This window comes from Nymphaea colorata, chromosome 3 (genome assembly GCF_008831285.2).
Source record: "Nymphaea colorata isolate Beijing-Zhang1983 chromosome 3, ASM883128v2, whole genome shotgun sequence".
In the NCBI taxonomy this organism is placed as follows: domain Eukaryota; kingdom Viridiplantae; phylum Streptophyta; class Magnoliopsida; order Nymphaeales; family Nymphaeaceae; genus Nymphaea; species Nymphaea colorata.
In genome coordinates, this window is record NC_045140.1 from 6073217 (window position 1) to 6099294 (window position 26078).

The following is a 26078-nucleotide window of genomic DNA, read 5'->3' on the forward strand; positions in this document are numbered from 1 at the left end:
AATTAGAAGAAGCACATGAGCCTTCTAACCAAGCAGCTAAGGCCTTGGGAATGTCATAGCATTGACTCTTGTATGGTAAAAGCACAAGATCTTTATCAGATACATTTTCCTTCATGCTTTTTAATGCTTTGTAAGCTGATTCTCATTTGAAGAATACACAGGCTAGAAGCTGATGCAAAAGAGTGCTCAAGAGCATCCCATGCCTCTCGAGCAGTGGGAATACGAAGAATGCAACTGAGGACAGTATTACTTACGGTGGTTCGTATCCAACTAAGGGCGAGTTGATCTCCATTTTTCCACGTTATAAATTCTGGATTCGGAACAGTTCTATTGTTTTCTTGAATGGTCTCTGCTGGTGGAATAGAAGACCCATCTACAAACAAAATCCATGGATCTGAGATCTTGGCGGTGTCAAATAACCATGGATATTAGATTCATGGTGAAACAAACACACGCTAAGGGACTAAGAGTTTTGTATCATCTCTTCTATCAGATTGAAATTTTTTTTTATCTTTTAATCAAGCAAATTTGCCAGCTTGGTCTTAAAAATTTGAAAGCATCAGAAACATCAAAAGTATATGTAAAAAAACCATATGTGAAGTGCATATAATATTAATACTTGTCAGTACTATCCACAAGTGCAGGGCCCCGTACATTTAAAAAAATTTACTTTAGAGGCTCTTTTGGTCTATGCGAAGCTCTAGAATGACAGAGTATGACTCTTAGCACTTTGCCAATCATCACAAACAAGAAATTGCCAAGTCTTTTAGGTCATAAGGAAGAGAAGGCTTGCATGAAGATAAACTTTGCATCACATGTTTTCTTGTTTGAGTTATGTTTATAGAAGATAGTAAAATATTTGCGTATCATTGAAAACCAAAGTTGTTTATAGTTTTCAAGAAAAACCAAAGTCAGAAGATAGTAAAATATTTGCGTATCATTGAAAACCAAAGTTGTTTATAGTTTTCAAGAAAAACCAAAGTTAGTTCTATGCTAAATTTTTCTGGAGAATATGAGATTTAAAAGTAATATGTGAACCGCAAAATTTCTCCTTTCCTCACATTTAGGTTCACAATAAAAGCAGCAAATACTATTTGGTCTGGACATGATGCTGCCTTGTTGGTTCATGAAGACGCAGACCTTCTCAACAGCTTATGATGGATAAGGTAAAGTTTTCAATCAAACCACATTCATTTCATTACCTTTAATCCTCCTCTTGTTTTGGATTATTGATGAGAATGTTGATGAGTCAGATGTTTGATTGTAGATCTGTTCTACTTTACACCTTGAGCTCAAAGGAAATTTGGTTCATTTGGTGCTGAAATTGGATTCATTAGTACACAATTGTTCTAGGATGTGCTCATATGCTGACTTATAATCAATCAATTCGCATAAGCAACCATGTTACTGTGTGATAGTGCGGAAAAGGTTGGTATGATGTTCTTTTACTTGAATGTTCTCACTTTAGCACCAGTATGCTCCTTTTAAATGCTCTTAAATACTAGAAAATCAAGATGTATCAATATTCAATCAAGAAAATTTGGTTGGAAAAAAATCAGTTTTTTTATTAGTGGACAAATTTATAGGACGTGTGGAATATCTCATTCGTTGGCTGTAAACATTTATTGCATGTCCAACTTTGAATTAGGCACCTAAAAAGATTTCCAAGTTAAAATTAAGTATAAATTCAAATAAGGTGAAACTTTCCCCTTCTTCACCAAGGTAATTTTAGCTTCCACCCAAACACTACCTAAGGAACACTTGAATTCACTTATGGGAGCTGGTTTGCTATAAAAGTGATGCTAATGAGGCTACATTGTTTGAGAACTGTACATGAGTTATGTACACCAAATCATCTACAACTCCTTATGGACACTACTGCAGCAGAACAAAAGTAAGTTTTCAATGAGTTAGTTTTTTTTTCTCTCTTATTAATATGTCTAAAAAATATGCAAACACTTTCAAAAACCATACAGAACCAGCCAACAAAGCTCACATTGCAACCCACCATTGAATCTATAGATTTCCATTTCCTTGGTCTTAAAACCGGTAATCTTTAGGGATGGGCAAATCAAACACGCTGCAATCACCCAAATGATCTGAGAGAATAAAATCACAAGGTGAAAAAAAAGCAACCAAACCAAAAGATTGTGTTGGACTGGGTCAAGCTTCAACAGAGGACTCGATCCACTCACTTGAGTGAGTGGAAAAGAAGCATGGAAGGGCACAATCGAGTGCATGCCCTTTTCATTGCCCTTTTGAAACACAGAAAGAGGGAACTAGAGAGTTCTCTCTTGCTCTCACACAAAACCAGAAATAGGGCAGCATGGGTGTGTGCCATCAGTGAAGGCAAGGAGAAAGGAATAGGACGAAGAACTCACTAGCACTGATGCATGGGTGCATGTGTAGAGAAAGAGGGAGAGATGAAGTGAAGAAGAAAATAGGAATGCTTTGAGATCTCTTTTTTTATGGTTTTTTTCTTTGTGGGTTCATTCTCTTGGATGATTTTTTCTATTTTTTGCAAGAAAGAAGAAAACACATATATTGATGTTTTTGAATTGCTTCTTATATATATATGTGTGTGTGTGTGTGTGTTATCACCTCAATTTTTTCTAAAAAGACTGTATTTTATTTTCACCCAAATGAAATTTTTAGTTATTTGGACTTAAATTTTAGACCCTAAGCCCAATCCTAGACCTAAAAGAAATTCGCAATTATTCGATTCAAAATGAATCTCTAGATCCATATCTGAATCCAAACACAAAATTCAAATTCAAAACTCAACTTCAGACGCGAGATTCAAATCCAAAATCTGACTCTTGGATTTAAATTAGATCTAAAACCAAAGTCTAGATCCAAATCAAGCATTTCCAACCAAAACGACAAAATTTGATGCTATCGACCGCATACGTGCGTACAAACCTTCCCTTTGTTTATGTCTCATCCTCACTCCAAAATTGTGTTTTTGAGCTCAAACCACTCAGTAGAATGCATTTTGACCAATTGAACTCAATCTAGATCTAACACAAGCTCGAAATCATTCAAAACGGAATCGGCTCTGTTGGAAACAAAAACTATTTTTACCTCTTTAAATGTATATCTAAAATATGATTTTTATGTTTTTTTTATATTATTCTTCGAACGGCCCTTTGGGAGGCTAGAGAGGTGAAACATGCCCCTTATTGGTCCAGACAAGACAATAAGGGGGATGTTTTGCCCCCCTTGTGAGAAATCAGCACGAGTCAGGTGTGTGTGTGTGAGAGAGGGAGAGAGAGAGTTGTTTGGCAAAAGGGGGTGGGCAAGGCCGCAAGGGGCACCTGCAGCGACGTCTCTTCTGGAGCTGAAATCCACAAGAAAAGTCAGACCTCCCATTACTTGAAATCCTTAGATTTTCCTTTGAAGATTTGAAATTCGTGGTTTTCTGTATGATAGTGCGGCCAATCTGAGGTTGATTTAACATCCAGGGCTATCAAGCACAACATAAATGTCCATGATGACTATTCAACAACAAAACAACCAATAGGGTTGCTATCATTGAAACCCCACAAATATTAATTTCTTTTGATTTGAAAATGAACGGTTAACACTGACATGCCTTGAACCGCCACAATCTGCCTAATACATATGCCTAAATTTTACTTTGCCAAACGCCCTTGAAACTTTTCATTTATCTTTCAAAAGTCAGTCTATTATTAAATATTATTAAATTATGGCTAACTAAGTGAACATTTTCTCGACCACTTCTTTTCAAGTGAGGACAGACACTTTTCCTTTGATATCAGGGTCCAAGGTGGCATTGGTACCAAGAAACCAATGTACGTCAGTTGATATAACAACTACAACAATCAAATAGATGATGGGTGACTTCATCCACCACCAGCCTCGAGGTGACCATATTCATGGTCGGTTTGATTATTTGAAATTATAATGACGTTAAGCCTCACTAATAGGCCCAACTTGTTCTTGCTTCATACATAAAAAATTTGAAAAATGTGATGGACAACTTTTGTCACTAAGGACCAAAATCTAAACCTAAAGGGCCAAGGACCTTATCATGACCCCCATCTTAAGAGTGCTTTATTTTGATTTAGTATACAAAAAGTTGGATTTACTTGAAAATCTTGATCACCCGCTAATCCTCTAAGCTTGCACACATGCATTGGATCAAAGAGAGTTAAATTTCATGATGCTTGGATCATCTTGGGTCAGTGGCTGATAGGCAGCTGATTCCTTGTTTGGGTAGCATGACACATTTATCTTTAGTGCCTATATCGAGGAAGTGATGCACAAGTTGAAGTGAAGTGTGAGCAATGAGCCCAGGTACCCAATACCTGACTCTCAATCGGGCTGGGCTCGAGCTCGAAAAAACTGTCCCGAGTCCGTTCAATGGAGCGCGATTGGTCCTGATTAATTTTTTCAACTTTTTATTATTTTTATTTAAATATATATTTTTTATTAAAAATATATTTTATATTTATTTTTTTATTTTATATTTTAAAAAAATTATTTTAATTGAGCCAAGCCAAAGCCAGGCCCAAGTTGGATTTCGGGCATCAGGCCGGCCCGGCTCGATGCTCAGTCCCACTACGAGCGAGTAATTTAGACACCAATGCAGCCTTTAACTCTGCAACTAGAAAATGAAGAGGTCTTTGGCTCTCACTAAGACAGGAGTCTCTGGGTATTATGAAAAAAAAAAAAGCGAATGGTTGCCATAAATTTCCACATTTCCAGCTGCGGGCGTGGCATGTCTCTTTCTGAACAATCTTCAAAGCACCCTCTTGACATTGATTCCAACTCGAAAGCATTGATGACAATGGGAAAAAGCAACAAGGTACGTTACATTCACAATTGACAACCATGTTTGAAAAACGGTACAATCAAAACAATATTCACCCTCTTGCATACAGTACATGGAACCAACATTTAATAAATTATTTTGAAAATTTAACTAATCCAGCAGTCGCTTTCTCTCTCTCCCTGTCTCCCTCTCTCTCTCTCTCTCTCTCTATATATATATATATATATATATATATATATATACGTGCACTTAAAAAAGAAATTCAAGCAAAAAATTTGGACCTCAAAGGCGAGTTTGAATGCCTTTACTTTTCTGTGCAAAGAAGCTAATCAGACACACCCCGTGAGATAGGATAATGCATCTTTCGCTACCACCTTTATCATTTTTATACTTCACATTAAGTGCACAAGTTGGTAAAGTGAAATGCCATCTTTCTTTTATACACCATGATCAAAGTACACATAAAATCACTCCGAGAAATCAAAGGTGATGCATATCTCTATGGTTAATTGTAATTCCATCGAAGGTGCTTTGCTACCCAAGACATTGCAGAATTTCAAATGGGTAAACAACTTATGACCCAAAAGATAGGTTCAAAATCCCACACATTCTTCTTATTGCTAGGGTCTTGGGTTGTGTAAAGACCTGCAAAGGGTGTCATGATTATACCATGTATGGTTCATAGGAGTAGCACTCACATGAATTAAACTGCGTTGTCTACCCAACCAACTATGTTATGCCCTTTGGCACTGTGTTATGCCCTTTGGCACTGTTTCTCTTTCAAATTCAAACGACATATGATTAAAGAGAAATTTAATTCCTAAAATGAGAATTCTTTGTTTGATGGGCATACAAAGGAAGGAGCCAACTCTGAATTATTGGAATTTAACAATCATTGTTTGCTCCTCCAATTCTAAAGACTCAAAACCACTACTAACGCCTTTGGCAGGCAAAGATACAAAAACACTGGGGCAATGACGCAGCTTATGAGGTAAACCCCACATTTTTTGGATGAGGGCTAAGTTACAAGTTCAGATCTCGTTATAAATGAGATCAAATCCGAATCATGCTTAGATTTGGTTGGATATCCCTCTCAATTCAATCCATAGAGGTCCATGGGTCGGGTTCATGTGAGCCTCTACTTAACATTAAGTTGAGTATTGCTCAAAAGAAGGCCGAAGCCCTACCTAACCCCTCATTCTTCTGGCACAAGGCTTGCGTTTATATCTGGAGATGTTGCTCATGCTGCCTTTCAATTTACGAGTCCTGTTTGCAACACAAAAAGTTAGTTTTTGAGGATTTGAAACAAGAACTTGTTGCTTGCCAGCCCTGCCCTTGCTCCATCCCATCCAACCAACCCCTTGAAAATCTTGATTAACATTGGATTTTTAAAAACTAACTCCCATTTTCAGTACCTTAAAGAGCCCAGCTTCACATGAAAAATGAATTTAACTCGTGCAACTTCTGTTGGGTTTCCATTCTCGGGCCATAACCTGCATATGGAACCCAGATCCAAAATAATCCCAACCATATTTCAAAAGGCCCAAGCAAATGGACCCAGAATCAGGTCCGTTGGGTGAACCCGACCCGTTAACGTCGATCGACCGAACCAAGAATGACAACACGTGGCAGATTTTCATTCACGGAGCTTTTCCTTTAAAAGCAACATAGTCCACTTGCGAACGCCGTTCCCTGGAGGCCATTTATGTTATTTTCGAAGAACAGATGGTTAATAGATTTCGTATTTTCAAATTCTAAGGGCGCCTTGGTACTTCGCTTCCAGTCGGAGCGTGACGGCGACGTCGTTTCTCTCTTCCCAACGTTCCATTTCGTTCAAATTTTTGGACACGGCCACGTAAGACTTCTCCCTCGCGCACCCCAAAAATAATGAAGGGCGTCATCCTGGGATTTAAATCCGACGACCTCCCAACGGCTACATTTTTGAGTTTCTGCCCGTTTCTGAAAAATCAAAGAGAAGAGGGAAAAACCCTAAATTTTTTTTTCCTCGCTGTCGTCAATGATTGCTCCACTTCTCTGCATTTTTCTTCTCAAGAGAAACCTTCCACTCCTCTCACAATCGTGGGGTTCCTCAAAACCCTAATCTGGATCCTCTTACCTCTTGGTCTCTTCAATCTCTGTTTCTTTCTGTCGGGGAATTTTCTGTTTCTTTGTTTCTCTGTTTTTTTTGTTTCTTTTTCATTTTTTCTCTCTCTGGGATGATGAAGAACTCGGGGAACCAGAGAGGCGGGATTCTGAGAGGGATTTCTTTGCCGGAATCCCTCCCTCCGAAGCCCCGTTCGGCGGGGGGCCACCGGCGGACGAAGTCCGGGTGCGAGAATGTCCCGCCGGTCGACCCGAACACGCAGATGGATCTGTCGTCCTCGCCCTCTCCGGCGTCAAACAAGGCCGCTGCAAAGACGCGGAGCCCTCTTCCACCAAGGCCGCCCGCGCCTTCCAATCCTGGCAATCCGCTGAAGAGGAAGCTGAATCTGGAGTGTGCGGCGGAAAATGGCGGAATGGGGTCCTCAGATTCTGGCGTTTTGGTATGACGCCTCTCGTTAAAGAAGAAACCTAGCCGTAGGATAATTGTTGCATCTTCTCGATTTTGAGTTGGTTAACTTTGAAAGTTGCAGTTTCTTGTTAACTTCTCATGTCATTTATTGTTGTTTAACAGTCTTTAGTTCTTTTATTCCGAGTCAAGAATGATCGAATGTCAGACCATGAAACATTTTGGTGTTCATGCAGGTGGTGGTAAGAATAAGGCCTCTGAACAAAGATGAGGAAGGAGGGGAGCAAATTGTGCAGAAAACATCTCCTAATTCTTTATCTGTTCTTGATCAGATATTTACTTTTGATTCTGTTGCGGGAACAGATTCCATGCAGGTGAGTTGTCATTCGAGTACTGTTTCTTGTCCTGTTTTCCAGTCCTGTTTGTGGTTTTCTACGTATGCACATTCATGCGTCAGTAGCCGGTTGGTTCTCTTAAATTTCAGTAGTTCTTCTCCGTGTTGGCGTCGATTTTTCTTCTTGGATGTATTCTTGGTTTGTCTCATCAATCCAGTCAATGAGTTTATTACCCTGAAGCAGTACGGAAGTTACTAGTATTTCTAGATGGTTATGCTTTTGCATGTTCTACTTTCTGTTCCTTCTCTAGGCCTGATTGGCGCATGCAGTGCTTTCACTTAAACATTTTGGTTTTTCCAGGAAAATATGTTTCAGCTGGTTGGCGTGCCACTTGTGGAGAACTGTTTGGCAGGGTTTAACAGCTCTATATTTGCATATGGGCAGGTACTTGTTACCATTTTCATAGCAATGAGCTGTCCAATTTTTAATATTTGTTCTGTTCGGTATGAATCCTTACCTAGGTAATATGATGGTGAAGTTTGACACCTGGTAACAGTATTCGTTATTATGGATTGCTCTGTTCATGGCAGACTGGCAGCGGCAAGACTTATACAATGTGGGGACCTACTCATGCTCTTGCTGAAGGGAAAAGTACCTGTATGGGTATAACACCTCGTGTCTTTGAACAGCTGTTTTCACGAATTCAAGAAGTGAGTATCTTTCATCCTAAGCTAAAGGAGTCCGGAATGCTACTCTGGCTACATTTTAAGTGTTTTCTCTTCTTTTGCAGGAACAAGCCAAACATTCTGACAAACAGCTGAATTATCAGTGTCGCTGTTCTTTTCTAGAGGTAGCCTGATTAACACGTGTGTAGTTTAAACATTTGATATTTTTTTTAATACTCAATCGATACTTTTTCATTCTTGCCAGATCTATAACGAGCAAATTACTGATTTGCTGGACCCGAGTCAAAAGAATTTGCAGGTGGTTGCTATGTCCTTCTGTGAAATTATTATATATTCTATCAAGCCTATCTGACTTTCTGCATGCAATATCAGATAAGGGAAGATGTTAAATCAGGGGTCTATGTAGAAAATCTTACGGAGGAATATGTGAATTCCATGGAGGACCTTACCCAGCTTTTGATTAAGGTACATGTATTAGCTGTCTGTATGCATCTGCATTTGGTTCATTTAAAGTTTAAACCCAGAACATGATTTTTTTTTTTTTGGCAAGTTATATAGGATATTAGTGATTGGAGATGGACCTCATTTTGTTAATTAAGATTATAAGAGGATCCCACTTGTATCCATTAAATTGTGTTAGTGTTATGTCATATTTGTCATATAATTATGTGCTTCACACATATTTGTCTCATTCTTGTCTACTTAATTCTTTTTCAGACAAATTTTTCTTAACTTTTTGGCCTGCCTAGACCCCTATAGCACTTTTATCTACATAGATGAGTCTGCATAATCACTTCTAATAGCCGTAATTCTGGCTCTTGGAAAAAAAAGTAACCAATATTTACCCATGACATAGTCATTTCTCAAAAGCTCACTTTGTCAGCTTCTGAGTCATTTCTCAAAAGCTCACTTTGTCAGCTTCTGATGCCAACTATCCTTCCTCTATTTAAGAAAATTTTGACATTATCTATGGTTCTATGGTTGACATTGGTCAGTATTTTTAGTTATATTCAACTCAAGGATGTACATTGAGAAGGGACAACTAAATTCAAAAGTATCTAATGTTCTTAGCTGTTGAATTCTTCACTAATATCCAAAGAAAGGGAAATTTTTCTTACATCAATTATTCTACTATTCTTGACAAGTTACAACCTCTCCTTCATATAGCCACTGATTGACGCAGGGACTGGCAAACAGGAGAGTTGGCGCAACAAGCATTAATGCAGAGAGTTCTCGCTCACATAGTGTTTTTACTTGTGTTGTTGAATCTCGGTGCAAGGTAACATTTCTGGAAATGGTTGTGAATGAACTTCCGTTATATTGTAGCGATAACATGTCATTTAGCATGATCCATGAAAGTACTTCTTCAGGTACCTGGCTGCTTAGAGCCTATAGGGCACTTTTAGTTCTGTATTCCATCCTTTGTTCATAATCTTGGAATTTGGGTAGTTCTTAATTGCATAAGATTAATTGCTGAATCCTTTTCGCAGAGCATGGCAGATGGTTTGAGTAGCTTGAGGACCAGTAGAATCAATCTTGTTGATCTTGCTGGATCTGAAAGGCAAAAACTTACTGGTGCAGCTGGGGAACGTCTTAAAGAAGCTGGCAATATTAATCGTTCCCTCTCACAGCTTGGGTATGTTTTGCATCTGTTAAACCTAATATTTGTTAGGAAGCTGTACGTGTTTGGCTTCTCCAGGCCAAATATAATCTGTCTTCGTGTTCCTTTGTCTGCATGTTATGGCAGGTTGTGGTATTACTGACAGCCATGCATTAGCAATGTTTCTTTGTGGAGATGTTGCAATGGTTTACCTTAGCCACATGTTTTAGACTCTTGGTAGTTTTTACAAGCATGATATCAATTTTCATAGGTATTTCTTGTTCTATGTTGCATCCCTCGATCTCATGTTATGCTTTTTGTTCCATGATTACCAATTGGCTTTATGTCACACAAAATGTATTGGTAGGTTGTCTACAAGCTTCAATGTGGCTGTGCCATATAATCACATCCTGTAAGACTTTGCAGAAAAATTACAATAAGATTATGCGGCTCTTATGTACAGTGAAGTATGAGTCAAGCAATTAAATTTTTATGCTTATACAGTTCAGTATGAATGCTATTGCCAACAAAATTTCTAAAATATCTTTGCAGATTCTTGAATAGTTTCCTTACAATACTTTTTTCTCTAGTGCCTCGTTTGAATGTGGTCAGTTTTGAGTTTTGACATAGCAGGAAACTATTTAGTGAGAAGTAGATAATTTAATTGTCTTTTCTTTACTGTGCCACCTTGAATTCATGTTTTGCTTGTCCTTCTGTCAAACTTTCTTGTTTTGAACCAGGTCATTTTTGTGACGTAGCAGAAAACTGCTATTGAGAGCAGACGGAGTGATTGCTTAATTCATGTTTGTTTGTTCTTCTTTGGGAAGTTTCTTTTTATGTGGTTGTTGTTGTTAATTTTAGTATGTCTATTGGTCATTTCTTACTTGCATGATGTGTGTAATAAATTGCACTTTTATCTTTGTAATAAGCTTTTCATAATGAGCACAACATCTCTTGTTAAATTCAAATTGGGGATCCAATTTCGAAGTTTTGAACTTTTATTGCTTCTCTTATGCTAAAGAACAAAAAGAGTAGTTTTCTGATTCTTGCATTTTTTTTTTCTTAAATTCCAGGAACCTTATCAACATTCTCGCTGAAGTTTCTCAATCTGGGAGGCAGAGGCATATTCCTTATAGAGATTCTCGGTTAACATTTTTATTGCAGGAATCTCTAGGAGGCAATGCAAAACTAGCAATGATCTGTGCTGTTTCTCCTGCTCAAAGGTTGTCCCTCAGACTTATTTGAAGTTGGATATATGTCCTGATAGTTGTTTTTCAGCTTGATGAAAACTTCAGGTATTTTGCAGCTGCAAGAGTGAAACATTAAGCACTCTTAGATTTGCACAAAGGGCTAAAGCAATACAGAACAAGGCAGTTGTCAATGAAGTCACTGAAGATGATGTAAATGTTCTGCGAGAGCAGATTCGACAACTTAAGGTTATTTTTTGGCCATACTATGTCATGTTAAACTGAATTTTACATTGAATATCTCATGGATTAAGCATTTGTGTCTATGCCGGATGTCCTGCAGGATGAACTGATCAGAATGAAATCAAATGGAAATAGCCAAGCAGATTCAGGTGGAGGGTATTCAACAGGGTGGAATGCTCGCAGAAGTTTAAATCTTCTCAGAATGAGCCTAAGTCGTCCTTCAACATTACAGCCACAAGTGGAAGATGATAGCGATGAAGAAATGGAGATAGTTGAGGAAGGGGTGGAAAAGGTGCAAGCCGTATTGCAATCAAAAGAAACAGAAAGTCCTGAACACTTATTCCCACAACCTATTGTAGGCCATCAAGAAACAGTTTGTGTTGATCATACTTTGGAGGAGACTGATGTCAACATGGAGGACTGTCTGCCAGATGACAAAATGGAGTCATTTACTGACCCTGACCCCAAAGCAGTTAATGAGACATCAACAAGTGTGGTAGCATTGACTGTATCAGAGAGTAAAATAATTTGTGGAGATTCTGAAGGCATTGAATCAGCAGATCTTCCTCAGGTGTCTACATTCTCTCCAAAAGTTGAACCAGAAAATCGCCTTAGTATTGTCCCTTGCCAATTGTCTCCAGTTCTTACTTCACCAACTGTAAGCATATCACCTAAAGTTGAAGGTTGTAGCAGGAAAAGCCTAAGAATGTCGTCCAGTTTGTCACCAAATCAGAAGGGAACTTTGGAAAATTCTAATTTTAACCCAGAATCACTGAACTTATCTTTTGCACTTGCTGTGGCTAACACTTCTGCCACACGAACGAGCAAGAATTTCACTATTCCAACTGAGTCTATAGCTGCCAGCCTACAACGTGGTCTGCAAGTTATAGATAGCCATCAACAAAGTTCTGCACTAAGGCATTCCTCATTTCGCTTTTCATTCAAGGCGTTAGATTCCAAGCCATTTCAACCTGCTGAAAAGATTGATGTAGGTGTGCAAACACTTCTTGAAACACCAGAGACACTGGAAGATCAATCAGAGTTCATTTGCAGCCTTTGCAAGAAAAAGCCTTCTTGTGTTCAAAATGATAATGAGACTGATAGTGTGGAATTGTCACTGGTGCCTGTTGATGTACCTCAGTCAACTGATTCATCCAAGAAGCAAGTTCCTAAAGTAAGGCTTTGGATGAGGGCGTGTTGTATTAACTTTCTTTATTTACATGTCTTGAATGCTTGGTTAAAATTAAAAGATAAGTTTTGTGTTTAGGCTGTGGAGAAGGTTTTGGCAGGTGCAATCCGAAGAGAAATGGCACTTGAAGAGTTTAACTCTAAGCAAGCAGCTGAAATCATGCAACTGAATCGCTTGGTATGTTTCACAATTTAAAAATTCAAAATTTGAAGCTGTAAATGTTCCTGTTATGCTGTGAAAATTTAATTGGTGGGTTAACAATTTGCAGATTCAGCAATATAAGCATGAGCGTGAATGCAGTGCCATTATTGAGCAAATCCGTGAAGACAAGATTTGCCGCTTGGAGGGTCTCATGGATGGAGTCTTACCTACTGAGGAGTTCATGGAACAAGAATTGATTTCACTTGCTAATGAGCACAAGGTATAATATGTAATTTCCAAATGTTTTTGCACACCATCCAATGTTTCTTCGTAAACTATCATGTTTATCCATGTACTGGTAAAATTTCTTGAAGTCCTCTTCTAACAGCACAGTTTTCCTTTGTTCTTTTCATTGTCATAGAAAATGTGTGTTATTTGAAAAAAGCGCGTATAATGCACGAAAAGAAAAACGCCAGAAAAGAAAATAAAAAACGTGAAAAAAATGTCTATTATATGCATTTTTTCTCTTTTTTTTGTATTTTTTATAATTTTTTATTTTTCTATAATTTTCAAGATTTATTAAACTTTTAAAATTTTTAAAAAATTTGCCAAAATATTCCCGAGATATATAACTTTGCCATATTATACCGGACATATTCCTCGCCGTATGTGACGATGGTTCTTTTTCTTTTTTTCTAAATCTTTCATCAACTTTCTTGGATGGTAAGAAACAGTTGTAACACCTTAACTCTATGACCATTTGTTCCAAGTTGTTTGTGATTAATTTGATAACTACCTTTCTTGGATGGCAAGAAACAGTTGTAGCACCTTAACCGTGTGACCATTTGTTCCAAGTTGTTTGTGTAATTTGATAATTTGTCTGTATTTCTGTTCAGCCAACTAGCTGTGGCTTTGACATGAAACTTCACTTTAAGGCAGTTGGTTTGGAATAAATAATTTTTCCCTCTTCCCTCCTACAGTGGACAAGCAGAACTATTTAAATGAGTTAACTATTGTCATTTTGTTAGAAAATTTCACATTGCTGCTCCGGGTTCTTTCCATTTTCTGCATTTGGAACTTCTCACGGATTTAACTGTTTAAGGCAGTTGGTTTGGAATGCAGTTGGTTTGGCCCTCTTCCCTCCTACAGTGGACAAGCAGAACTATTTAAATGAGTTAACTATTGTCATTTTGTTAGAAAATTTCACATTGCTGCTCCAGGTTCTTTCCATTTTCTGCATTTGGAACTTCTCACGGATTTAACTGTTTATATTGATGTACAGTTGCTTAAAGACAAATATGACAATCATCCAGAATTTCTGAGGGTTACGATTGAGCTAAAGAGAGTGCAAGATGAACTGGATCAGTACAGAAATTTCTTTGATTTGGGTGAGAGAGAAGTGCTTGTGGAAGAAGTTCAGAATTTGCGCAACCAACTGCAGAGCTATCTTGACAAATCTCCTAAGACAAGTCAGAAATGGAACCCTCCACTGCAATTGACTCATGCTGCTGAATCTGTTCTTGAGACAGTTGTAGAGTCTTCCAATGATGATGCTGAAAAAAGGTTTGAGGAAGAAAGACAGCGGTGGACTCAAACAGAAAGTGAATGGATTTCATTGTCAGAAGACTTGAGAGCTGAATTAGAGGCAAGCCGTTCACTTGCTGAAAAACGAGAGCTGGAGCTAAATGCTGAGAAGAAGTGTTCAGAGGAGCTGAAGGAAGCCCTGCAGACAGCAATGCAAGGCCATGCACGTATACTTGAACAGTATGCAGAGCTCCAAGAGAAGCACATAGCATTGCTTGCTAGGCACCGGAAGATCAGGGATGGGATTGCAGATGTAAAACAGGCTGCTGCGAAAGCAGGAGTAAGGGGTGCTGAATCCCGTTTCATCAATTCTCTAGCTGCTGAAATCTCAGCCTTGAAAGCTGAGAGAGACAAAGAAAGAAAAATTTGGAAAGATCAAAATAATGGGCTCCAGGCTCAACTGCGGGACACTGCTGAGGCAGTCCAGGCTGCCGGTGAATTGCTTGTGAGACTGAAAGAGTCAGAAGAGGCTGTCGCAGATGCAAAGGTAAGTAGTATTATATATAAACAAAATTGTGCCCTGACCTGACAAAAACCAAGCAGTCTGGGTTCCTATCTTAGATGGTCATGGTCCAAGTTTTGTTCAGTAAAACTGGCATGCTTTAATCAGTCCTATCTAGATGGTCATGGTCCATGTTTTTTGTTCGGTAAATGGCGCAGTCTTTCGTTCTGAACAAGCATGTGAAACTGGCATGCTTTAATTTGTCTACATACATACTGGAAAACAGGAAAAATGTTATTTGTATTGTTCCTGCCTGAGGATGGTCAGTTTTCTGGACATGGGTATTGTTCTTCAAGGAGAACACTTTTGCTGCTACAACACCCTCTGGCCCAAGGCTCTGAACATTAGTGGAGCTGTTCTCACACGTCCATATACAACTTCATATAGGTGCACACATGCATGAAGCAAAGATCCTATCAATTGTTTAATTATTTTGTTCTTGTTCATCGCAGGCAAGGGCTCTAAAAGCAGAACAAGAAACTGAATCTGCCCGCTTGGAGATGGATAAGTTGAAGAAAAAACATGAAAGAGAAATTGAGACTCTGAAGCAGTTCCTTGCTGAGACACGATTGCCAAAAGTGGCTGTGCTACCGGAACAAGCAGATCCTGTTAGTAGGACAGTTGAACAGGACCATGGTAACTTTGGGAATCAAGACTGGAGGGAAGAATTTGAACCTTTCTATCGTGAAGATGAGAGTGAATTCATGCGAAACACTGGACCCTCCTGGTTTAGTGGATACGATAGGTGTAACATTTAAAGTTCAAAAAGGTGATGAAACTGTACAATTAGTAGTGCGTATAGACTCTCGAAGATCTTGGCATGGTAATATTTCTCACCAATAGTGAAGAGTCGGTGATTTGATACAGCGGTCATATAAACAGCCTCCTGCCTCCTTTCAAGAGAAATATTATGTATTGCTTATTGTTGTGTGCATTCTTTGTCTAATTCTCACCACATGTAATAAATATGTTTGTTTTGACGTATTGCCCAAGCACTTTTTTTTGGTCATTTCTTAGCACAATGTATTTTTTTTTAATTGTTGTAAAAGCAAAAAAGAGAAATGCAATTTTTCATTCAATTACCACCTACCAATAGACTTCATCTTCCCAATAGTCAGCCTTAAGTACGTCGCCAGACAGATTTTCAATTCTCACCTACCATGTCCTCAACTTTGATCAACCCTTTCGTCAAGAAAATGCAAATCTATGTATAAATGAATGCAGTAATCTGAATCCTATTTGGTACATCTGTGGACTAAATAAATGCAAATCCATCTTTCATGTTCATATTTACGCATTTAAGAGCTTTGATCAATCTTGTCATGCTAAGTGGACCGACCAAATTAAAATTAGTCAATGAGCAGTGTAAGCTAACCTTGGAGAACTTGAGAAAATTGGGTGTCCTGGGGCACCTTTCGAACTGTCCAGGATGGTCTTACTATTGGGGGGCAAAGGCCGACAAGCAGGACAGATATGTAAGCAGTTTCCTTTGCTCAAAAACTGAAGATACTCTATCATGTCAGCCAGCACTCAAGGAATTCAGCTTGTGGCTTTCGTCCATGTTGACCCACACACTTAATTACGACCATGACTTGGTGAGGACGGCCCGTCCTTAATTGCAGTTGTTGTTTCCACTCACTATTTGGTCACAGTTGTCTATGTTGTAAAATTGAAGAACAGACGGCGGATCAATGAAAGAAGTCTGCATCTATCATTTTACTGCGAACCATCTTTTGTTGATACTGTGCAAGAACACACATCAGAGACATTGGTTGCTAACGGTACTCATAATTGACTGTAACAATTAACCAGCTTTGTCAAGGTACCTGGCTATGTGAAAAAGCTATATCGCAGTGAGAAATTTCAAATATAAATGCTGCTCGTGCAGTCACACACACACAAACGCATGTATGAACACATCCAATTTTGTTGTTGGTGAAACATCGAGGCAGTCAGAATTGGTTTCTGAAGGGAGTGGGTTTTCGAGCCAGAACTATTATGTGAATCAATATTCGCAAAGAAGCACAAAAACACGTTTTTTTTTGTGCTTTAGGCATTTTTTTCACATTATAATGCCAACTACTTGTTTTTCATTTTTAAATTTTTGTTTGTTGATTATCTACTTATTTTTGGTGTTTGTGTTATTAGTTTCTCACTTATTTTATGTTTTCCTCATTTTTAGGATTTTTTTAAAACTTTAAAAGTTTACCATACTTTTTCTCATATTTTTTGTGTCTTATCAAACTCGCCATATTATACTCAAGAAAACTTCACCATAACCATATAAAATGTTCAAACTTTTTTTTTAGTATGCTTAAAATAGATCAAAAATAAATAAAAAAAGTAGGAGGATTTATCCAAAATATGGAATCAGCAAAATGAAGCAGATGGTCTCAAGAAACAGCAAATAATGAAGTAAAAGTATCATAACATGCGAACCTCTTTTTTTCTATAACCTGTTAAACAACACGTGTTGAAGGATCAGTTGACTGAAGCCTGAACGTCCGATGCGAGAAGAAAACTAAAAATTTACGAAGGTTTAACTGCCGAATAATTCATAATTTCACAGAGCTTCAATTTGAAACGTATTGTCACCATGAGAGCATGAGGATTAAAACCCACTTGGACCCAATTGCAACAAGTTGCACCAATTGCATCGAGTTGGTAGCCAGGCCTAAGAACAACTTATCTGTGCAGGATGCAGCGAACCTGTTTGTGATTAATACCATGGCCCATTGAACATGTTAATTGCTCTTGGTTGTCCATCATTTCTTGAGAGACAAAAACGCTTCTTGAAAAAGAAATGGAAAAGCACAGAAAGTGAGCACTTATTAACTACCAAAAAGATTTGCTTTCCTTCCCTTCCAAGATGCCTTTATACTCCTTCTCACTATTTTAGAGGGCTTAATCCAGGATAGATAGAACCTTCAACTTAGCAAGGTGGCTTTGGTGAGCAGACGCTGGATTCCACTATCAGCCTCTCTGAAAAGCAAAAAGCATCTCCAACTCAATTCAACTGCATTATTCTTCCAACTTTTTGACAGTCAACCTGTGCATCTTTTGGCAAATGGTCTCTAAAAGAACCCTTGAAACCTTCGCCTTCATTGGCCCAGGTCAACCCCACAGGCCATAACTTCCAACCGGGGTTGCTTGGATTCTGTTTGCATTAATGCAAGGGGAAGATCCCGTATACCAGAACCCAGGTTTGTTTGTGAATTTTTTACAGAAACATGCTTAGGTTCGAATTTTTTCATTGGTATGACTTGGGCAGTTAAATAATGAAGAAAAATTGAAACTTAAGTTTGTTTTGGTCATACAACAAAAGGTTTTCATTTGTTTTTATCACCAAGCACAAGGATATCAGAAGAAGCAAGAATTTAGGTTCTAGATAACAGTTGGTTCCAGCTCGCTCTCTTATATATATATATATATATATATACACGCACACACACAAACACACACACACACACACATATCTTAGGAGAGAGCATGTAGTTACTTTGGTGTGGTGCAGTTGGATAAGTTTCAAATTGAATATTTCCTTATCAAAATCTTGCAATTTATCTATTGCATATTGCAAAGTTAGGTTTACCAACAGTTGGTTCCAAATAATGGAGAATCAGAAGGAAAAAGGAAAGCACAGCAACCTCAAGGATGCAGAAGGTTCGTGCACATGCCCTCGCACCCATGCATGCGCACACACACATATTGCTCGAGCCTTATATATATATATATATATACCTCCCCTGCAAGCTTCATTGCACATGGAAAACTACAATACAAATGAAAAGATGCATAGACATAGACAGGTACCGAAACGGCAACTGCAAGCGTATGCGAAGCATGAGTACCCCATGAGGCTGTGGGCACGACACACTTTACAACTGTCCGTATGCTGGGCCCTTCTGCGGGTGAGCATATGCAAGGATGTGGACTAAACATACCACAGATTAAGAAAGTAACAGGGATTGATGGTGAGTTCGAACTTATCTTGTAGCTGGGACACATTGCAGCATGATTCATGGCCACATCTCAAACATGGTGGAACTGATAATTCTTAGTAACAGAGAACATCAAACATATTGGCGATTCCGATTGCTTAGCAGTTATCATATTACATCTTACATGTGGTGAGAAGCTTTGCACCACAGGACAAAATTAGCCTAGAATTGTACAATGGTGATACTTCCCAAAAAGAAAAAAAATGCAAAAGAATTTGTCAAAGAAGAAGAAAAGAAGAAAAGAAAGTAAGTACTCAGAAGCCTATATGGGCAATCTAAGTTCTATATACAGACGGCCGTTTCCTCAACCAACTAAATCGACTCTCTTGAAATAGTGCTTCAAACTAGAGGAGGTGCGCTCCCAATTCGTCATTGGAGCTCGATTTTCATGTGGCCTGTGGGCAGTGAGCCTGCATTAACCAAAATTTAGAAGGCAAGCTTTTAATAAAATAACCAGCAAGGAAAATACAGAAATTGATTGGACCTTGAAAGTTTTGTGAGGTAAATAAAGCTCCTTGATTCTGGCCAAAGGCCATCTGGACAACACTTTGTAGTTCATCATCCCAAATTGCGGTAAGCTGAAAATTTAGACAGAATTTCGTTATGATTCAGGACTCAGTAATTTTTGTCTCGTAAAAAAATCGGGAAGATTTTATATAAAGTTACCTGCGATGAAGAATCAGCATATCCATCAGTCAAAGGCAATTGCATGCCAAGACTTCTAGAAAGAGTAGAGTCAAATGGATTTACAGGGCACTGCGTCTCTGAGACTGAAGTGATGGAACTCTGAAGTGGCCCCTGTTGAGGACGGCTACCATAGGGGAATGCTGAAGTAGACGAGTCTAGTGGATACATCGCACGTGAGGGAGATACACGTGATTGAAGCATCTGATGTCAGAGATTCAAGAAACCAAAGAATTAGATAAGATCTTTATCAACAGTAAAGATATTTACAGATGAAATGTACGAATTTACCTCTTTTTGAAGGAGCCCCTCAATGTTGAAGTCGAGTCTGGGATTAACAGTGGCTAGCTTCATTGAAAGAAACTGGAATATCGATAATTGGTCGAAGGAATTAGGCAGTGCTATTGTTTTAACATGTTTTATTAAATTTTGGAGATTAACAAAACATACCTCAACTTGTCGTTGCAATGACTGCACGTAGTTTATGATCTCGTCAAGCATTACTGCCTTGCCGATTACCTGCAGACATATATCATTGCTTCAATGGCATATTCAGAGTGACGACCGTATTGTGCACAACTTCTACGAGAACAATTCATTGCAGCAACAAAATCATTTTGCCTACTAATTCTAAATGGTTATGAGTTCCGGGGATTACCTTATTGCATCCAGGGACAAGACCTTGCAGAAATTTCATGCGTTCGCTGATCTTTTCTCTTCTCACCTGCCACAGAGGAGACAAAACGGATTACCCCTTGAACAACCACAAGCAGGAACTGATATCTCGAGAGGGACCAGAGCAAAGTGACAAATTCATACCCTCTCTGCGAGGCTGTGGCTGTCTGTTGCTTGGCCCCTCCTAGCTCGGACGTGGATATAATCTTTGGGGGCCTCAACTGGTTTTGGGGTATCTTTAGACTGCTTCTGGTTTCCATCTCCAGCACTCGGACTACCGTTCTGCTCAGACTTTGGTTTTGCTTCAACTTTTTCATCAGACCCAGATTCTGCACCTTTGATTTTCTTCATTTTTGACTCGTCAATGTCCATGATCTGCATCCATGATCACAACCAAATCAAATTAACGAACATCTGTAAATGAAGGAGCCTTGACTGCAGCATCCTTCCTATTTTTCTTGGGTTATGGTACAAAAAAAATAGTAATGTCTACAAGGCTCTTACATGATAAAACAGGCCTTAACTGAAAAGAACCAACTAGAGTAAGCAAATCCCTGAAGAAACGTCGGAAACTATACCTTTGCTTCCTTGCTGTTTGACGAAGTGGGTGTCTCTGCTTTCCCCTTGGGAACTGCCTTCCTCTTTCTACCACCGCTCTCGGTTGCAGCTTTTGATCCAATCTCGCCCTTCACTACCTGATCACAAACGGTTGATTCCTCACAGCCGGTGCCTAATTCTGCTTCGTCTGAACAGGGCGTGGAGGCCCTGGACAACCTGCTAAACTTCCGATCCGGACCGCCATCACTGTTGCCAACCCAACCAGAAGCAGGTTTCGCATCTGTTTCAGAAAAATTGGCTGAAAGAGTGGTATCCCTGCTCATCTGGGCACCACCCTTCAGAGAGTTACTGCTCGAGACTCTAGATAGCTTGCCACTGTAAGGCATTTCAGGCTCCTGAAGGCCTAAACCACTGAATCCCCTGTTCCCAAATGAAGAATATTTAGCAGCTCTTTCTACAAAGCCTGGGTCAGCTTGGAAGGGAGCCAAGCAGTGTGGAGCAGCCATCGAGTTCCCGGAAATGGGTACACTTCCGTTCACTCTGGAATGCCCCACGCCCAGGTTGAGATTGGGAGCGGAATTCAGAGGCGTGCTGAAAGAAGGAGAGCTAGCATCAATGCTCCCAGCTAAAGGAGTCCCCATTGCTTGTGATGTTGGGGAGATCTCTCCGGAGTTGCAGACACTTCCAAGCCTCCCAATGAGCTCTTTCATGGCGAAGCCATCAGTCGCGGGCGGGACGGTGGAGGACGTAGTTGAGGAGATCAAGGAGCTCAGCGCAGGGTGGAATGGAAGGCCTTGATCCAAAGGGATCTCCCAATTCACGTTGAGGAAATGATGAGCGAAGGATTCAGTTGGGGTGGAAGAAGGGATGTCTCTCTGCATTTCCATAGCGACTTGGCTGTAGTTCAGAGCAGAAAGGTTGCTACCATTACCATTCATAAGGAAGCTTTCCTTTTCCATCTCAGATGAGAAGAAGCCACAATTTATGGCAAAGCAGAGGGTGCCCACAAAATTTCAGCCACAGGGAATGAAAACGAAATGGTTTTCTCTCTTTACCAATCAAAATGGCCGAAGATAAAGACCAAAGGAAGTGTAAGTCCAATCACTCCTTACCAAAGCCAAAAAATCCTCCGTAAGAGAGAGAGGAAGAGAGAGAAGAGAGAGAGAGAGAGAGAGAAAGAGAGAGAGAGAGAGAGGAAACAAGAGGAAGGAGATTGGTCATAAGAGAGGGCCGGCAGGACCCGGATGATAAGGAGGAGAAGCGAAATGTTGACCCTTAATCTCCGTAATGAATGGTGAAGATGACGGGCCTTCAACGTCAAACCAGTTGTGTCCCCTTCCTCCTCCCTCTGTTAAACCAATCGAAGCTCCCCAAAAAGAGAGAGAAAGAGAGACATTACTCCTCAAACTCCAAACCAGACCATTCATCCACCTTCCCCTTAAAAACACCCATGAAGAGAGAGAGAGACAGAGATGAGATGAATGGCAATTTCTCAAAAAGCAAGAACATAAAAAAGTGATTCAATTTCGGCCGAGGAAGACGACAAATTCACAGTGAGAAAGAAAGAGATGAATGGCAGTTTAAATAAAAAAGAGAAAAGTAATTTTAAATCTTTTCTGAGACTGGGCGAGAGGAATGAATAGCAATTCGAACCAAAAAATATAAAGTAGCATCTAATTTGCTCTGAGAGAGAGACAGTGAGAGAAGATAGATGGAGATGAATGATGCTATAGAAAGAGCAATCACAGGAAAAAAGTTCAGATTCTTTGGAAAGAAAACGAAAGATGATTTAAATACCAAAGGAAGAATAAATATATACAGAGAAAAGGGTAGACCTTAGTTTCTTCTGATACAGAGAGAAAGATCATTTCAAATGAAAAAAGTGAAAATTACAGAAAAGTAGCTTTCTTTTCATTGTCGTTTATAAAAGAGAACAAATAGGATAGTAGGAAAAAAAAACAGCCAAAAAGATGGAAATTAAACCCACAAAAAATTTCTTTTCCTTTATTTTATTTTTCTTCTGATATTTTATGTGGCCTGATGACTTGGTTTGCCAAGGTGGGCACGTGATGGGGATTAGGTTTTTTTTTCTCTCTCTCTTTTGCTTTTTTCCCTCCCGTTATTTATTACTGTAAAACCTCTTTCTTTACCGTCCCTCATTTAAAAAAAAAAAAAAGGAATTTGGACTAATTGGGATTAAAATATCCTGCAATCATTGGAAGAAATAGAAGGGATAGTTAAAAAGCCAACCGGCGTGGTTAACAAAAGTATTTTTAAATTAAATTATTTTAATCTTGGCCTCCCTAACCCAACCACCCCGGTGCTCGACTCAATCATTGCGCTTCATTCCGTTCCAACTACGTTAGGTGAAAAAAATTACCACGGGTAAAAAGGCTTTCTCTTTTCACCGTGGGTGAAACAGTAAAAAGTTCCCTTTCCATTTACGTATCGCCTTTTGTGACCAACGTACAATTACAAACCCATATCGTCGTTATTTTCATCGTTCTATATTTTAATAGCTGTTTAGACAAAGTTTTTTTCATAAACCAGGAAGAAGGGGATGAATTTTGGAAAAGTTATCGATTCATACCTCCTTTTTATTGCAGTAGTTTTTCTTTTTATTTGGTGAGTAAGTTGAGGAGAGAGAAAATATTGCATATCACCAAATGAACATTGGAGTTGAAGGGTATACTTTAAGTTTATCAAGATTCTCCATAACAAACTAAAACTTGAAGGTATAAAAGTATGACTTAGGAAAGACTTCTTCCAAATAAATATTAAAAAAATATTATTATTGCAGTCAGTTCTCAACAACAATTTTGTCTTTTTTACTAAAACGTATTACTTTTGTAACTCACTTAAGAATTTAAAAAAAAATAATGGGGTTAGGATTAAACTAATAAAAGCTTTATTCACCATGACTAAAAAACTGCACCAAAAGCAGCTACGGAAATCAACCTTTGTCTAAGTTAAAACTTTAAAACATTGTCATCAACCTTTGTCTAAGTTAAAACTTTAAAACATTGTCAATTTTTGAAACAGATTTATGAAACACTTATATAGTGTCGTTCGGGTAAGCGAGAGGTTCATCCCACCGCTCAAAGCAAGGCCCGACAGTCGCCCTCATTTTCCCTGCCTTTAGGGTCCTGGGCTACATCGGTGTCAGCGATAGCAACGAGCACCCTTCAACTTGGGTGTCGCGCCGTACCACCTTAAGCAATGAACATAGCGCCTAAGGGAATGAGACTAGAGACCTGCCTTTATACAGACCCCTAGCTCGATCAGCTATGTTATGCCCCTTGAGGCACTTATATAGTGTCGTTGCTACCAAACGATCCCTATTATTTTTAAGTTGAAGACTCTGAATTGAATCTTTACTGCAAGTTTTTGTCGATGTTGTGTTCCTAAGACTTGATGGTCAAAGAAATTCTTTTTCAACAGAGCAAAACAATAGAATAAGCCATGATCAATGAGTCCCTTAGCTTAAAGGAAAAAAAAAAAACTAAGAAAATTGGTCATTTTATGAAGCTTGTTGTTAGATCACTTAAATATAAGCACATTTGGGAGAGGTAAAATTTTTTCTCCGCTTGCTCGAGAAGGACTATTTAGCACCTCTAGACATGACACAACAAGGGAACATGCATTTTGAGGACATGTATTTGGACCTAACTTTCGATGCATCGGTAAGAAATAAAGTGAAATGTTGAAAGCGTTTCAATTTATCAGAATGAACCTAAACATCAAAACGTTATGAAAACATGTAAGGTCATATTCTTAAACATTATAGTCTGAAAAAATATTTCATTTGTATTTCCACAACACAAGAGTAAGTTTATTTCCATTCGGAGAGATCCCAAGTCATCACTATATGAAAATTCATTGTTTAAACAATGGCAAAGCCACATGGGGGGCTGCCTCACGAAATATGTTTGTTTTTTTTATATTATTGTTTCAAAATATTTGATTGTTTGTACCTATAAGTGACCCTAAAAAGATTGAAGTTAGTTATTGAATTAATGGTCTTCTAGCCAAAATTTCTGGGTCCGCTAGTGAAACAAGAAGTGGACTTCACGCCAGCCCTCAAAACTAGGGATGCACATGAGCTGAGACGAACTCGAGTTGGGCCAGCTCAAGCAAGACTCAACTCAAATAGCTTGAGCTCAAACTCGAGTCGAGCTCAACGGAGCAAGCTCGAGCTCGACAATACAATGTCAAGCTCGAACTTGACCTATTTAACTCATTAACTCGTTTATGTTAAGCTCGAACTTGACTTATTTAACTCATCAACTCGTTTATGTTAAGCAGGCATCATTTTTTTAACTAGTTTAACTTGTTTAAATGCTACTCTTTTAACTATTTTCTCATTATAGTTCAACATTTATTATGTAGTCTAGCCAACTTGAGTTTAAACAAGTCTAGTTCTTAGAGTTTGAACTCAACTCGTTTAACATTGTTGAGCATACACTTGAACTCGAGTATAAATGAGTCGAGCTCAAGCTGGCTCGACTTGTGGCACAGTCGACTTGATTCAATAATTCAGCTAAATTGGTTTGTGGATCTAAAAAGGATTGTAAACGGGATTGTGGCGCTCCACTCTGCCACTAATGCGAAAGGATGCAAAGAATGACTTTAAAGATAAGCTCAACAGTTAAACAATTGTTTTGTATTGGTTAACACTATCTTCTCCTCTAATGAATGTTGAAGGTTCAGATTTGGATAAAATATCCATCCAACATACATAAAAAAATTGGATTAAAAAGAAAACATCCGATGAAGAAATAAAATTGAATTCAAATTTAAGAAGCTTGAATGGCCAAGCACAGTCGAGGCAAAAAAAAATGTGTGTATGCATGCATGCTTGTGTATACCATAGACCAAGTGTCGAACACACTGCGCTAGTAAGAGGCTGAAGTCCCTCATTCTTCTCTTGCCACTTGGTTTTAGAACTGCTTTAAGACCTAGGTGTACATCATTCAATTCGAGCATCGTACATACTATAATTTATAATTTAAAAGAATGACACCCATGAAAATCGAACTAAAAATGCATCAAAAACACGTCAGTTAAGCCGACCAGCTATGTTATACCCATTGAGACCAATGATCCATGTGATCGGTTGATGGCCTTGCTCATCACAAGATATGGAGTAAAAGATTTGACCACACCTTCCTTACCCGCCTAAACCACACAACATAAAAGCTACAAACATATCCTTCTTCCTCTCACCTTCATTTCAAATGTCTACTCATTCCCTCTCTCTCTCATCGGCATCTCCATTAAGTGCTGAACACAATCTCCTTTCATCTGACTCACTTGTCATTTCTATGTTGGAAAAGAAAGGAAAATTCCTTCTTCAAGCCCACACTTTTTCTATAATTTTAAAGAG

The 26078-nt window shown here is 38.8% G+C and overlaps 2 protein-coding genes across 2 annotated transcripts; one reads left to right on the forward strand and one right to left on the reverse strand.

The window, feature by feature from the left end:
• The first annotated feature begins 6756 nt into the window (after positions 1 to 6756).
• On the forward strand, positions 6757 to 15863 carry LOC116251563 (kinesin-like protein KIN-12B). The gene is made up of 16 exons (XM_031625905.2): positions 6757 to 7341; positions 7544 to 7681; positions 8003 to 8086; positions 8233 to 8352; positions 8433 to 8492; positions 8573 to 8626; positions 8701 to 8793; positions 9512 to 9607; positions 9819 to 9964; positions 11002 to 11151; positions 11235 to 11364; positions 11459 to 12532; positions 12626 to 12724; positions 12816 to 12968; positions 13971 to 14759; positions 15227 to 15863. The coding sequence occupies exons 1-16, from the start codon at positions 7015 to 7017 to the stop codon at positions 15530 to 15532; spliced, it is 3819 nt and encodes a 1272-aa protein (XP_031481765.1). The 5' UTR covers positions 6757 to 7014; the 3' UTR covers positions 15533 to 15863.
• A 2965-nt stretch (positions 15864 to 18828) lies between these two features.
• On the reverse strand, positions 18829 to 22323 carry LOC116251234 (transcription factor bHLH62). The gene is made up of 8 exons (XM_031625383.2): positions 20713 to 22323; positions 20279 to 20509; positions 20118 to 20183; positions 19910 to 19978; positions 19751 to 19822; positions 19442 to 19663; positions 19260 to 19353; positions 18829 to 19185 (listed from the first exon to the last, which is right to left on the reverse strand). Exons 1-8 carry the CDS (start codon positions 21649 to 21651, stop codon positions 19145 to 19147), a joined length of 1734 nt encoding a protein of 577 aa, XP_031481243.1. The 5' UTR covers positions 21652 to 22323; the 3' UTR covers positions 18829 to 19144.
• Positions 22324 to 26078: the final 3755 nt, after the last annotated feature.